At 34.6% G+C, this 14,973-nt stretch overlaps 1 protein-coding gene across 8 annotated transcripts in view; it reads right to left on the bottom strand.

Annotated features, from left to right (window-relative positions):
- LOC138141307 (inositol polyphosphate-4-phosphatase type I A) overlaps positions 1-14,973 on the bottom strand; it is a 210,560-nt gene that overhangs the window by 132,253 nt on the left and 63,334 nt on the right. For all 8 annotated transcript variants that reach the window (XR_011163071.1, XR_011163070.1, XM_069062029.1 and 5 more), the window contains 2 exons: positions 10,475-10,629; positions 10,112-10,423 (listed from right to left, as the gene is read on the bottom strand). Coding sequence is in view for 6 of the 8 variants with exons in the window: in XM_069062029.1 (XP_068918130.1) it covers positions 10,112-10,423; positions 10,475-10,629 (467 nt within the window). In the remaining 2 variants the exon portion in view is untranslated. The remainder of the gene's footprint in view (positions 1-10,111; positions 10,424-10,474; positions 10,630-14,973) is intronic.

The following is a 14,973-nucleotide window of genomic DNA, read 5'->3' as shown; positions in this document are numbered from 1 at the left end:
ACCTACGTTATTGAAAATATTGGAAAAAACTAAACATTTTACTAAATCTTAACTGGTGGCTAATGGATTGTTGGATTTGTCTCCGCCCCGATTAGCAGAATAACTATTAAAACGTCGAATAACTAACGAAAAAAAATTATGAAGAAAATCGCACGACACTTAAAAATAGCCAATAGAAAAACAGAATTCGGTGTCGTTTCTATAACAATATAGAGATTTCCTGGAAATTTTTTGCACCTAGCTAACCCAACATGAAATTAATAAGTGGAAATTTTTTCAGCCAATCAAAATCATTTATTTATTAAAAATCCAAGAAATTTTGTTGTTGTCATGGTTATGACTCGTGAAGTAATTTTTCTATTGGTCTTTAATGAGTGTCGTTCGATTTAAAAATTTATAAAGCATATTGTCCGTGTCGTTGCGATTTTCTTACCGAATATGCCCTCGTGCATTGATTAATATCCGGAAATTTTATTCTCACGCATTTCCAAAACGTAATTAGCCCTCGTGTTCCACTCGGGCTAATTAATACGTTTTGGAAATGCATTCGAAAAAATTTCCGGAAATAATCAATGCACTAGGGATATTATAAGTGAAAATCGCACGACACTTAAAAATAGCCAATAGAAAAACAGAATTCGGTGTCGTTTCTATAACAATATTGAGATTTCCTGGAAATTTTTTGCACCTAGCTAACCCAACATGAAATTAATAAGTGGAAATTTTTTCAGCCAATCAAAATCATTTATTTTGTTGTTGTCTTGGTTATGGCTCGTGAACTAATTTTTCTATTGGTCTTTAATGAGTGTCGTACGATTTAAAAATTTATAATTTAAGAAGCATAATGTCCGTGTCGTTGCGATTTTCTTACCGAATATGCCCTCGTGCATTGATTAGTATCCGGAAATTTTATTCTCATGCATTTCCAAAACGTAATTAGCCCTCGTGTTCCACTCGGGCTAATTAATACGTTTTACAAATGCATTCGAAAAAATTTCCGGAAATAATCAATGCACTAGGGATATTATAAGTGAAAATTCATTTTGAAGGGTTATGTCATCTGTCATTGTGCGCGCATCGACAATTTGAACTTAATTGAGATTTAACGTCAGCTGAGTTTTAACACCAAGTGTGATCAATGGTGATCAACAACACCTACTTTTGCATTGTACAGGGTGCGACAACATAACTTCCTTTTTTGAAATGCGCGCTATTCAGACTGTATGGGTCGTAATGGGACGGGAGTGGTCTCATTCGGAAGCCGCGGTTTTCAAGATTTGTTCCCTATCCTTGTCAGCTGCCATCATGCGTTGGAAGAGTGGAAAGCCTGCGTTTGCTGTCGATGTCTACTTTTCAAACTGATTTTCTGTGATCGCAACCCTTCCGAAATCGCTTCAATGTTGGGTCGTGTCCCGAACCAGAAATCAATTGTTACATGGGTCACTACTTTCAGACCATGATTTCAGACAAGCCGGGAGTGCGACAAGACGAAGAACTGGAGTCTCACCTCAATAAGGGGCAATTTGTAGTAGAGATCCCGCTCGCCGGATTTGTCCCCTTGCAATTTTGTTTGTGTTTTTTTTTTTTAAATCTCGCGTTTATATCAACCATCAAAGACCCTACAAGGCCAACATCCTTGCAGAAATTGCGAACATACCCGCTGCTATGTCATGGCTAACGCTAGAAATGGGCTTATTCAGTGTATCGCACCTGTATCTAACTAATTATGCATTTAAGTATAAACCATTCACGATTATTTCAAATTCGGACTATCTATGAAAATCTGACATTTTAGTTGGCAGTATTGTGATTTGTCTTAATAAATCTATTTTAGGTTATAATTCAACCGAACACTGCTCCCAAGTTGTTACATTTTTTAAATAATTGAACGCATTAGGAACAATAATCGTAAATTCTTATTAACCAAATTAATGACGGAATTGACAACAATGCGAATATTTAAAAACGAAACGTCATATGACAGGACCTGATGCCAATCTAACAAAAAAATATCGCGGCCTCCTGCGTGTTTAAAATAATCGTGAACGGCATATACGTCAACTGTCTGTAATTATTTAAATGCTACCCCAAGTAATGCTACGTCGCGGGGAAAGCTGTTTTAGGGTTTAACATTTATTGCTGTGCGGCATACCTAACCTCGAAACTATCAAACAAGTGAACAGTGCGTCCAAACCAACAAACCAGTGGAACAAAATCTTCATCTACAAAATGTTTCCAACAAACACGCATATGCTTAGTAGGTAATTCTCTTTCCAATTCTTAATTTAATTTTCCATATTTCCTTCCCGTCAGATGTTGACTGCATCCCAACCAAACTCATTAAAATATTCAATGCGTTTATGGTGATTGTTAATTCCGGATTATTTTTATACAGTGAATTTTTTTATCAATGAACCATAGAGATTTACATAGTATAAAGTATAAACTTTATTTCGCGTCAATGGTGTTTCTATTGCTAATTTCAAAATTATTTTTCGGACATGAAATAAAGTTTACACTATGTCAATCCCTATGGTTCATTGATAAAAAATTCACTGCATAGTTAGTTATAACTCGGGACACAGCAATTTGCTCTACTACTCATTATACTCTCACTTCTTGCAAATGAATTTACCGAAAAAACTTAATTTTTCAGTACTCTTATCAATGAATTGTCGTAAATTCATGGGAGTTAATCACATTTGCACATCACGTGACGTGAATACCAATAATCTCCGTCAGAGGGCGTAGTGCTTAGCATTAAATTTAAATAAGTATGTGTAAGCATTAAATTTGTGTATGCATTAAATCATTAAATTTCAATTCATTTTGATTATTCATTTTATCTTAATAAAAAAACTTCATTCAATTCAGCTAATAAGTTGACACAACATTTATTGATTCTGAGGCGGTACGAGGTTCGCCGGGTCAGCTAGTTTACTATTATTTATAGCCAAAAAATAAAATTATTTGACCTTGAAATATCATTTGAAAATCAGTACTTGCTTCCTCTAAAAGATTAGGACTTGACCGCCGCTGCAATTTGGCACAGGCCCCCTCGTCCCAGCGTCGTTTTTGGACTTTCGTTCCTCTTTCAAAACTGCAATCCGCAACTTCGCGTAATCCCACCTAAACAGTGCCGTTTAAAAAAAGTAACCCGTTTTTTACTTTTTTCCGTAATTTTTGATGATGATAGTTGTAAATAAAATGGTACTATTGCGGGCAAAAAAAGTGGGTCATCAACGTCATTGTCTTGACTTTACGAAGCTCTAATTTCCCGATTCGGCACCTCCCACTATGCACCACTTGTCAAAATGTAAGAGTAAATCATATTAAAAATTAAAACGCCGACTACACCTGACCTGACCTGACCTGACCTGAAAAATGATGTGACAGCGTCCTTATATTGAAAATAACTATTATTTTGCACATTTGAACCTGCTATCTGGGGCCGCCGCAATACCTGATCACAAAACCCGACCTGACACATGACGAAAAGAGGGGGGTGCCAAGTCGGGATATTAGAGGTTCATTTGACTTTTAATGTGAAATAACCCTTACTGCTCGTCAAATGTTAGATGGCCGCTGAGATTCGGATGCGCAATGGTAACGGTAGGAGTGGGGGACGTCACTTGTTCTGTGGTCGCAGCAATGGACACACTTGTACACTCCAAACCATGCTTTTAAAAGCAGAGTGAAACATGTTTTAAATTTAAACGATTAATATGACATTATGAGTTAGGTATATGGAATAATGTCTTTGATTTCGTAATACATAACAGTTTATTAAAATAATGAATAATTCTTTGTGCCTCATCTTACAGTATTTGAATTCTGGGAAATTGTTTACATTACGGCATTATGTAAAAGTGGCTGAAGCGCTGCGAATAACGAACATTTGTTTGTAATTGTAATTTAGGCGGACTCGTCCACCGACAAAATAGCAAGAACAGGTACTTCAATAAAATTTACAGTGCTTTATGATTTTAATTTAAGGAGACGTAATTATCAAAATGTACAACGTGTGTTAACAAGAAGAGCAACTTTATGGGTGTCATGTTCTAAAAAGGAGAAATGTAAAAATTACAACGCCGTTGGAAATTTAGTGGGAAAGGTACCTAGTTATTATTATTTAGGTAATAAAAATTGCAGATCACAAATCCGTTGAAGACTCGCAATACGTCAGTATAGATTACAGCTACAGGATTAAAATCTCGTCGACAACGCGGAGTTAGAACAAGTCGATTTCTGTATCTGAGTGTACTTTTCAGAATTATACCCCACTTTACCGCTTTACCTTGTCGCATCTCGGTTCCACATCTTGCATTGCACTCCCTCTTCTGCGCATCCTTAGCGGCCATCTAAGATTTGACTATAGTCTATTTTTTCCTGGTAGGCGCGTGCGTGCGCATTTACAAAATCCTGCAACGAAATGCGACTTTCCTATTGGTTACTTTATTTTTCTACTTACACTAGAGAAATGTGCAATATTACAGTGTTCTGTACTGTCAAGCTGCCATGTTTGTTTCATAGTGTCTTACTTTTCCGTTCGTGTTTTGTGTCTGTTTTGTTTCTGTTTCGTGTCTGTTTTCTGTTGTGTCCGTTTATTTATTAAAAAAACAGGTCATAGTTCTTAGAGGTTAAGAAGTTTTTATATGTCAACAAGATGTCTCAATTTCGATCACCAAACAAACGGCGTAAGTTGGATTTATGCTAACAGCAAGTAACAGTTTTTTATTAATGCATAAATTCATATTTATAGCAAATTTCTCACAAGCCGAGAAGATCTAGAAGAGAAGAGAAGAAAGATCGTTTAAGTATTTCGTGGGATCTGCAAGGATTTTGCCTAGTTAACCAAGACGGCTCAAATGGAAAAAACTGCAGATTATACTGGTATTGATTTCAGATTTGTTTTTGTTTTATCACAGCTTAATTACTTTGTGTTGAAGGTTGTGGATTTAGAACCATTCAACGATACTTGGCGGAAGAAAAGGCACCGAAGAAACCTGATAGCAAATGTATGATTCAATTGGATGAACATCAAAAATATCTCCTTTTCTCTTGCAAGATACATGGTTATTATAAATGATTGTAGTCGAAGCAGGCCATGTCCATGTTATGAAATTTTTGCCGCTTTCATGTGAACTGTCAATTTTTGTCGATGTCACTGTAATTTTTTGTATGTGACAATTTAATGCATACACTAAAAATCCCATAAGCAGCGGTGTTTTTGTCACTATGACAGCGAAAAAAGTTTGCCCTAACTTTTCCAGCGACAAAACGGAACCTAACTTTTGAAAGCGTTTGATTCTAGTAGGTCTGCATCATCGTACTTTTCCGTATTCATTAAATTGTCTTACCGAATTACACTCAAGTTTTTGTTTTTTTGGATCGAAGTAAACTTTACATTTATAAATTCGAGTTTTGTTGCCAGCAATTAAACTCAAAAAACTGCCAGAGGGAGTTTTTTTCGTTGAATTGCCAGGCAACAACATTCTCATTGAAATGTCAAGTTTACTTCGGCAAAAAAAAGCTCGTGTAATTATAAGTGAAAAGTGCGCTGATGATTATTTTCTTTTATTTTTGTTTTTTAAATTAACGATTGAATCCAAAAGTATCGAGTTATTTTGTACCCAATTAAACTCCTGTATGTATAAAATAAAAATAAAAAATGTTGTACATATAATATTTGTTATCAAATTTTCCACGAGTTTATTCATAAACTTTTTTGTTTACATTTTACAAATTATACAAAAATTAAATCATAAACATGAGTTTTATATGCAACCACAAATACTGATCCCCCTAGATAATATGCAACCAAAAATACTAATAATTCCTGCATCCTGCTAAAAATTTTAGCTATGTGATTCTACCTTTCGGAGATGCGCACGCACGCGCCTACCAGGAAAAAATAGACTTTAGCAGTACCTGATTCTAACCCTACTTTGAATTCATTGACGTTGTCATTAAGTATTGTAGGTTGTAGGGAATGATTGTAAGTAAGCACGTAGTGAATTAGACCATTTATTTAATGCAAAATTCCAATCAAAATCTACCTTTATCAAAAGAAGAGGGCATTTGGAAAAGGAAAATAGGAGTATAAAATAAATTTTTAAACTGTCAGCTGGAATAGTGTCAAAAAAATGACAAGAAAGCTTGAACTACATCGAATTTTTCAAAACCTACAGAAATTTGATGTCCCACTTTTTTTGCCCGCGATAGTACATACAGTCTATTTTTTAATCAAAGAACCACGACCTGTTGATTTAGGTTTGTAAATATAAAATTTTACTAAATTTAGGGAATTTAATGATATCTATTGGCTATACCAGCCAACGTCTGACATTTTTAATATCCTTGAAAGTACGCAAACTCGCAGCTAAAATTTGAACGTGTTATTAAAAATGCTTCGCAAAGTAAGACATTTATTAAACTCTCAAATTAGTTGTTATTCGTTGTTATTAACTTTATTAACATGCTGCGCTACTAATATCTCTAACAACCTCAATTTTTATATGATGAGATTTTTCACCCTACGTCAAAAGTGTACAATGTTGTCACCTCTATTTTGTGTGTAAATTGCGGTGTTGTGGTTCTTTGATTAGAAAATAAACTAAAGTCCATTCACGTTGGATTTTCCTAGTCAAGGTCAAATAATTCAATATTGTGGCGGTGTGATTTTTAGTTCAAAAATGCTTTAGCTGTGTATGTCACCAATACGGGCTGATAAAGTAACCAAGTCATTCGTAGACTGTAGAGGGTATGTTATTCGCTGTCAGCAAAGAAACAGTCATTTTTCAAATATTGTTATTAACATTTTTAGAGGATAACAATAGGTAATAATACATCCATTTTGTTATCATTTGCACTAAAAATAGTGTCAGTTGTTAATCGGTATGATAGGATTAGGAACATACAATAGGTATAAAAGAAAAATACCAAACTCCTACCTACTAGTGTTGTATTTTTCTGCTTGCGTTGTTGATTAAGTGAAAAAACCCATAATGACTACATTTACCTACTTAACCTTCTGCGACTAACATGATGAGTGATGAGGAGCAAGAATAAGTTATAGAAAATGAACCCAATAAGAAATTGTGTGAAGTTTCTTTCATTGGAAGCGATGGAAGTAAGGAATGCATCTAAATGATGGAACAAATTTGGCAATAAAATTTCAGTTATTCAGAGATTTGATTGTGGTTGTGACGTTTCAAGAATGTATTGTTACAATTGCATACCACAAAAGAAAGGTGTATTTTGATTCTTAATGATTTTTTTCTAATTTAAGTTTTTTTGGTGTAAGTACATATTACCTTTAAAATAACGTTGTATTGTTAAAACTGCTCAATAAAGGTCGTAAATATATTATAATCATGTTAATACATACAATACATTAAATATTAAAGGATTCTAACTAATTAATTTTCGAACTGAAGCTATTTTTTCTTGAGTCCGTATTAGCTTGCGGGTTTCGTCACATTACGTCAGTTGTGGAAGGTTAACGCAATTTTAAAATTAACCTTTTGTCTTTTCGCCATGGTAAAATCACCCAGGAATAGAATTTTATTAAAAAATCTGTGACTTTATTTCACACGTCAAACTAACATTCAAAATTAAAGACGTCAAATCGCTCTCAATCGCTCTATCACGAATAAAACACGATAATGTAAAAATTACTAGGAAAGGAGGCGCAGGCTTGCAACGTGACGACAATTTGGCAGCGAAAATCCAACGTGAATGGACTTTATATTTGGCGGAATGTTTTATTCTCTTGCGGTATGAAATATACACTTCGCAGCAAAATTAAGGGATATTAAAGAAAATATAATCACGTTTGAAAATTACATGAGAATCATGAATTATATTTACTGGCATTGTCACTAAACATCATTTTATGGAATTTGGAACTGTTTATTAAATTTACAACTATACTTATTTCAACATTTTAACAATTAGAAAAAGAAAGTAAGTAATAAATATTGAGTAACTCCAGTGTTAATAACGAGTGTGCCCACCTCTTGCTTTTATACAATCTGCAATTCTTGAAGGCATACTTTGAATTAGTGCAGCAACCTCCTCTTGATGAATTGCTGTCCAAACTTCTTGCAGCCTAATGGATAGCTCGTGCAACGTGCGAGGAGGATTTTCGAGAGCTCTGATCTTTCTGTCAAGGTTGTCCCAGAGATGCTCAATTGGATTAAGATCAGGACTCCGTGGTGGCCACTCCAAAACATTGATATTAGCCGCAACAAGTTCCTGTCGCACAACATTCGCAATGTGCGGCCGAGCATTATCATGCATAAAGACAAATCCCGGTCGATGTATGGCTCCAAATGGTTTAACAACAGGGGCTATTATGTCATCCCTATATCTTACTGCAGTCATTGAACCTCTGTTTACAACCACCAAGTTGGTACGATCCTCAAAAGTGATTCCACCCCAAACCATAACTGATCCACCACCAAACCGTTCCACTTCTTGTATGGCACATTGAACAAATCCTTCACCTGGCCTCCTCCAAACTCTTCTACGACGATCATTAGTGGAAAGGCAGAACCTTGACTCATCCGTGAACAAAACGTGTCTCCAATCGTCAATTTGCCACTCGGCATGTCTATGGGCAAACTGTAAGCGGGCTCTTCTGTGAGCTGCGGTTAAAACTGGCCCAGTAGCAGGTCGGTACGGTTTGAGTTCAGCTTGACTGAGTCTTCTCCTAATGGTATCTGTACTGACTGTGGTACCAGTGGCGAGCTGGAGGTCATTTTTTAATTCCCTTGCGGTGCAAAACCGCTTTCTTTTTGCACTAATTCTCAATAAACGGTCTTCTGCATACGTTGTCTTCCTTTTTCTACCCTGTCCTTGTCGTCTGTGATAGATACCAGTTTCCCTATACCTCCGCCAAGCTCTGCTTACTACAGACTGGCTCACACCTAATCTTCGGGCAACTTCTTGTTGGGAATGACCTTCTTGGAGAAGAGTCACTAATTTAACGACCCCGATTTCAGATAAATGACGATGTTCTCTGTTGTTGTTCATGACGTTTACTTTTAATGAGGTTTCTAAGTTTTTCACAGGTTTTCTTCGAAAACACAAGATTGATACTCGTTGAAATTTTAAGATTAATAATTTTTATAAAATTTGATTCTTTTTAAGTTAAATTTGGTCTGAAATAACAACAGTGTGCATAAAAAACGTATTTTAATTACACTTACATTTTCTAATTTCCGAAAAAAGCTGGCTACTGAAATTAAAATATCCAGCTTTTTTCGGAAATGGCTAAACACAAACAAAAGATTTTTTTAATGCATGAACAAAAATTACCTCTGAATCATTTTCGATGTTTGTAATGTCACTTAAAGTGTTCATTATGCTAGATTCTTGAGGCACGCACTCACTTCACAAATTCAAAAAAATCAACAAAAATCGCAACGGAACAGATCAAAACAGCAGCACGATCAAAACTAATAACTTTTAAAACCAGAGGAACGCCAAACATAGCTCTAAAGATGAAAAATCGCAAATCTAAATGCTTAAACCACTTGACAGCACTGACAGTTTCAAATTTGAAATGTCATATAATTTATTTTTCGCGTGGGTTTTATAAGAACCAATGAGAATCAGTGGCGCGAATGTTTCAAGGTATTACCAACACAATCTACGATACTTTGATAATATTTTAATGTTATGGTTTGGGGATTTTGTTATCTAAGGATATTTAAAAAAGTGCAATCTATCAGTGGACGGAGTCTATGAACGGATTTTGATAAATGTCACAACTTGTCAAATCGAAACGTCAAGCTAATTTTAAAGATTTTAAGCGATTTGAAGCCTTTAAGGAGTTCGTCGAACAAAAAAACGTTGTATTCAACTCATGGACCTTTAAAACGCTCGTTTCACTCGCATTTTAAAATGGCCCACTCGTGCCAAAAAAACCCAATTTACACAGGAACTGATTAAATAAGCTACTATTATAATCTGCATCATTTGTAAGTCAAGTTAAATCCTTTATCTGAAGAAGTGTACACTTCAATTTTTATCTTTAACGAAATGCTCGACTACGACAACGTCATACCTTTTGCTTCAAAGATTACTTTTGACAGATCCTTACCTGTCCATTATTATGAGGTGGTACTCTGCATGGCGTATGTTCGGTACTGCTACCCCTATCTTCTGCTTCTAATGCCCAAGCACTAACCGAGAGAAAGCCAACAGTGGATTGAGTTCTAGATATTAGAGGAATGCGCAAACGTGATGAATCTTGTATAACACTTAAGAGAACACATGCAGACCCCAATGGTATGGCAGTATGAGATACTCTTTCTCTTACATCGAAAACTGTAAATCTAACACGAGAATCACAGCTTAAACCATCACTTGCTCTGAAACTTATTGTGTTCAGAAAACCTGGATTACTACTTCGCTAAAAAGAAATAATATAATAAAAATAATGTAATGAAAAGACAGTTCCCACCTCTATGATTTCTGTACGTCCGTACTGTACCCATAATTTTGCTGTAGGCATATAAACGTCTACAACTAAAGAAGGATTTGGAGGACAACCATGTCCATCACACAATAAATTGTCGCAAGCTAAGGATATTTCACAAATAGGAACCTCCGCTATATCTATAAAATAAATTTGCACTTTAATTTTAAACGTCTCGTCTAAAAATAATATCTAAAATTCAAATAACTAAAAACCATAACTATTTCTTAAAACTCCCAATCGGGTACACTAGGAATTAAAAAACAAATTTAAGCCTAATAAGGTGTCGAAACATTTTACATACGACAATTTTTAAGTGTTTTTTTCTGGAATTCATTATTGTGTAATATTTCTTAATGAGTTGGTAAAATATACAGATATTTTATTGTAAATTGGAAAGGGCCAAATAAACTTTAGAAAATAACAATTAACAATATTAAGTACAGTCAAAAGTAAAAATTGCTAAATTTTAAAATGTTTAAATGAGATGTTAAGAACAATCTTTTCATTGATTGATATTCATACAATACTTTTTTATTTTTTACTAAAACAAAATTATTTTCACGTAATCAATGTGTGAAGCGCAGACAGTTGGAATTATCGTGATGTATATCTTAGGTTAGAACAATTTCAGAATTAATGTGAATAAAATACAACAAATCTTGAATACGTCTATTCTCTTGGAGAAAAATTGAGAGCCTTCAGTTCAATGTATTTATTTCATACTGTCCGGTAGATGCTCGATTGCATCATCAATTTGAGTCCGGTAGGTGAGTTATAACAGTATCAGAGCCGGAAAGTGTCACTTAGCAACACCTACCGGACTGTTTTCCTTTTATACATCAAATCTGACATTGAAAAGTGAAAAAGTCAAAAAATATTCGATCTAGAAAAACAATAGCAACGGCCGTTGCCACAGGAAAAAAGGTGAGGCTATTTTCACGATATAATGTGATTTTTTAATTTTTGAAATAAAATGATGATGCACAAGAGACTTCCAGTATGAAATAAAATACATTACGATATACACTATCGGACGAAAGTAAAGCAACTTCAAAAAAGAAAAGGAAAAAATTGAATATTTTATATTTAAATGGCAGAAATACAAACAAATTCTCATTACTTTTTTAATCCCAAATAGGCGGCTGTCGCCTGTGACAACTAATCGTTTATAATATTAACACAAAGCAATTTAAGAAATTTTATCGTCGAAAGTGCACGCCGTTTATGCGACAAAAGTAAAGCAACACTTTGAATTTTTCATAAAATAAAGTCTTTCCTTGAAGTAAGAACTAAAATATTCCAATTTATTATTGTTAGTTATTTCCACATAATTTTAGTCATGCCACGAGGCATCCCTATCTGCAAAGAATTAAAGCAGATGGTAATAAATGCCCATTTAGAAAGAAAGAAACAGTCTGCTATTTCGAAACAGTTTCTTTTGCCGAAATACAGCGTGTCAAAAATAATTTCTACGTACAACAGATGAGGACACTTAGACAAAATTCCAAAATCAGGAAGACCCAGAAAAACTACTATTTTAATGGATAGACGGATTAAAAGAATGTCTCAAAATGATCCATGGTTATCTGCACCACAAATTATTGCAGAAATTCCGGAAATTCTGGTTAGTCCAAGAACAATTCAACGAAGATTGGTACAAGCAAAATTGTTTAGTCGACGTCCAGCGAAAAAGCCCCTTGTTTCTAGAAGAAACAGAAACTTGCATTTGCACGAGAGCATATTAACTGGACACGATTGGAAAAAAGTCTTATTTAGCGATGAAACTCGCTATAAAATGTACAATTCTGATGGAATGAAACGTGTAAGACGACCAGTTAACACCAGATTCAATCCCAAGTACGTTACGCCTACAATTAAACATGGAGGAGGGAGTGTTTTCTTATGGGGCTGTTTTTCGTGGAATGGAGTAGGTCCCTTGCACCGTATTGAGGGAATCATGGACAGATTTGTTTATCGGGACATTCTGCAAAATGTAATGCTACCATATGCAGAATGGGAAATGCCTTTGCGTTTCGTGTTTCAACATGATAACGACCCTAAACACACGGCGCGACTTGTTCAGGAATGGTTTCAGAATAACAATGTTGAGATTTTGCAGTGGCCAGCACAGTCTCCAGATCTCAACCCGATCGAAAACTTATGGGACGAGGTAGAACGTCGAATTCGCACAACTCGGTTTCCTAATACACAGGCATTGCTTGAAAAAATTAATGAAGTTTGGGCAAACCTTCCAGACAATACCATTCAAAATTTGATTTCCTCAATGCCACGGCGCTGTAGAGCGATTATAAATAATAATGGATATTCCATTAATTATTAGAGTAGTACTATAGATAATTGTTATTTTTTAATGTTCTTGTTAATTGTTGTTTTCGATAAGTTAAATAAAATCGTTTTGTATAGAAGTGTTGCTCTACTTTTGTCGCAATGGTTTTTTCATTAATTTTTAATATTAACATTTTTGAAGCCAAACTATGCAGAAATTGTACCATTTTTGTCTGATGTATTACTCAACGTAAGAGGTGGTAATTCATTAAAATTAGTTAAAAAAATCTCCAAATTCTAAAACTTTTTTTAGTTACAATTCAAACAACAATTTTGTTGCTCTACTTTTGTCCGATAGTGTACATCCGGTAGTACTTGTAACAGGTACTCGTTTAGACATTCTAGACTCGGCTCCTAACGTCGCCTCGTCCATAATGTCTAACTCGTACTGTTACAAGTAACCTACCGGACTTATAACGTAAATTACTATAATAGTACAGGGTTATTATAAATGATTGTAGTCGAAGGCGTGAAAACTGAATGTAAATTTTTTGGGTGCCGCTCCACATAAAAAAACATCAAAATGATGTGAATAAGTGAGTACACACCGTTCACACACGGGAGTTAAATTGGGTGCAAAACAACTCAATATTTTAAAAATTGATTGCAAAACAACTCAATATTTCTGGATTCAATCGTTAATTTAACAAAAATAAATAAAAATCTCATCGACCGCACTTTTTACCTGAAAAATGACAGTGACAGGGACAAAATTGACAGTTCTCATAAAAGCGGCAAAAATGTAATAACATGGGCATGGCCTACTTCGACTACAATCATTTAGAATAACCCTGTAGATATATTAAAACATGAGTTTTATAAAAACACGAGTCAGATTTGCAGCACACTGCTGCAGGCAGGAGTGCCTGTAAATGACGAGTGCTCTTATGTTTTATAAAATGAGTTTTTTAATGCTATTTTTTCTAATTTGCATATTAAATACATGTTTTTCACAAATAAAATCAATTTGGGTAATTTAGGGAATTTTGTGACAGCTGGTGACACATTTACTTCATGGTAAAAGTGTAAAAGTAAAATTCTAAATGTGAATCTAGACTAAACATAATTGTCATTTTTCGCAAGTGAAATTGCAATTAAAGATGAATTAATTATCCAGAAATGCGGCCAATAGCAGAGAATACCAACGTCAATTTGCTGCCGGCAATGTGTGTTACCAACGTTAATAGCTTATTAACGCATTCAAAACGAATGCGGTAACCGCTTTGTTAAAACAGCAAATTAGAAAAACATAATTTGTAGAATTTGAGATGAGATAATTAATTCTTAGACTTTTAAAATTATTCGTTCTCTAGGTGCCTCGATTGTGTTTACTGATATTCTATTAACCATTCACGATCTTTTTGGGACCGAGTTGGCTATGATTTTTTCTTTTCATGTTGGACTAACTGACTCAGTGATGCAATAGAAGTAATTTTTTTTCTGTCAGTGTCTGTTCGACATTTTCTTGTCACCGGATTGCCAGATTTATTATTTTAATATTCGTAAGAAACTAAATGATTTATTAAGTACGTAAAAATAATTTAAATTTCCGTCAAAGGAACAGTCAAAATTGCCAAAATAATTTTATACGATAAAAAATTTCTATTAAACTATTTAATTTAATTTAAAAAGGGCAGATCAGATTTAAAAGATCCGGCAACAATTTACAGTTGCGGCCCCTACAAACTCAGACAATGTCTTTTGACACATTCTGCCAAATTCAAAAACATTGTAATGTGTAAATTTGACTGTTATCCGGTATGGCAATGTCAGTGTCAGTTTTTTGTAAGTCAGAAGCGTGCACAATTTTTAAAATGCCTCAATTAAATTCAAATATCTGTGGACGGTGTACAACGCACAGTTCTGTCAATGCCGAGGAGACTCCAAAATGCTAACGGTGATACAATAAAATATTAACTGTATTGTATTTGAATTTTTCCATTTTTCAAATTTCTTATTTTATACGCCACTGACTTTCTTTCAGTTGGGTGACATTTTATAAACTTCAATTTTAGGACCATCTTACACCGCCAACATTTTTTATTTGTCACACTGTCTGAGTTTGTACAAACTCAGGGGCCGCAACTGTAGAATCGCGGCCATCCAAAAATGAACGATACCTAGCTTGCGAAAAT

The sequence above is a fragment of the Tenebrio molitor genome, chromosome 1 (genome assembly GCF_963966145.1).
Source record: "Tenebrio molitor chromosome 1, icTenMoli1.1, whole genome shotgun sequence".
NCBI lineage: Eukaryota > Metazoa > Arthropoda > Insecta > Coleoptera > Tenebrionidae > Tenebrio > Tenebrio molitor.
This window is presented reverse-complemented; position numbering and strand designations above follow the sequence as displayed.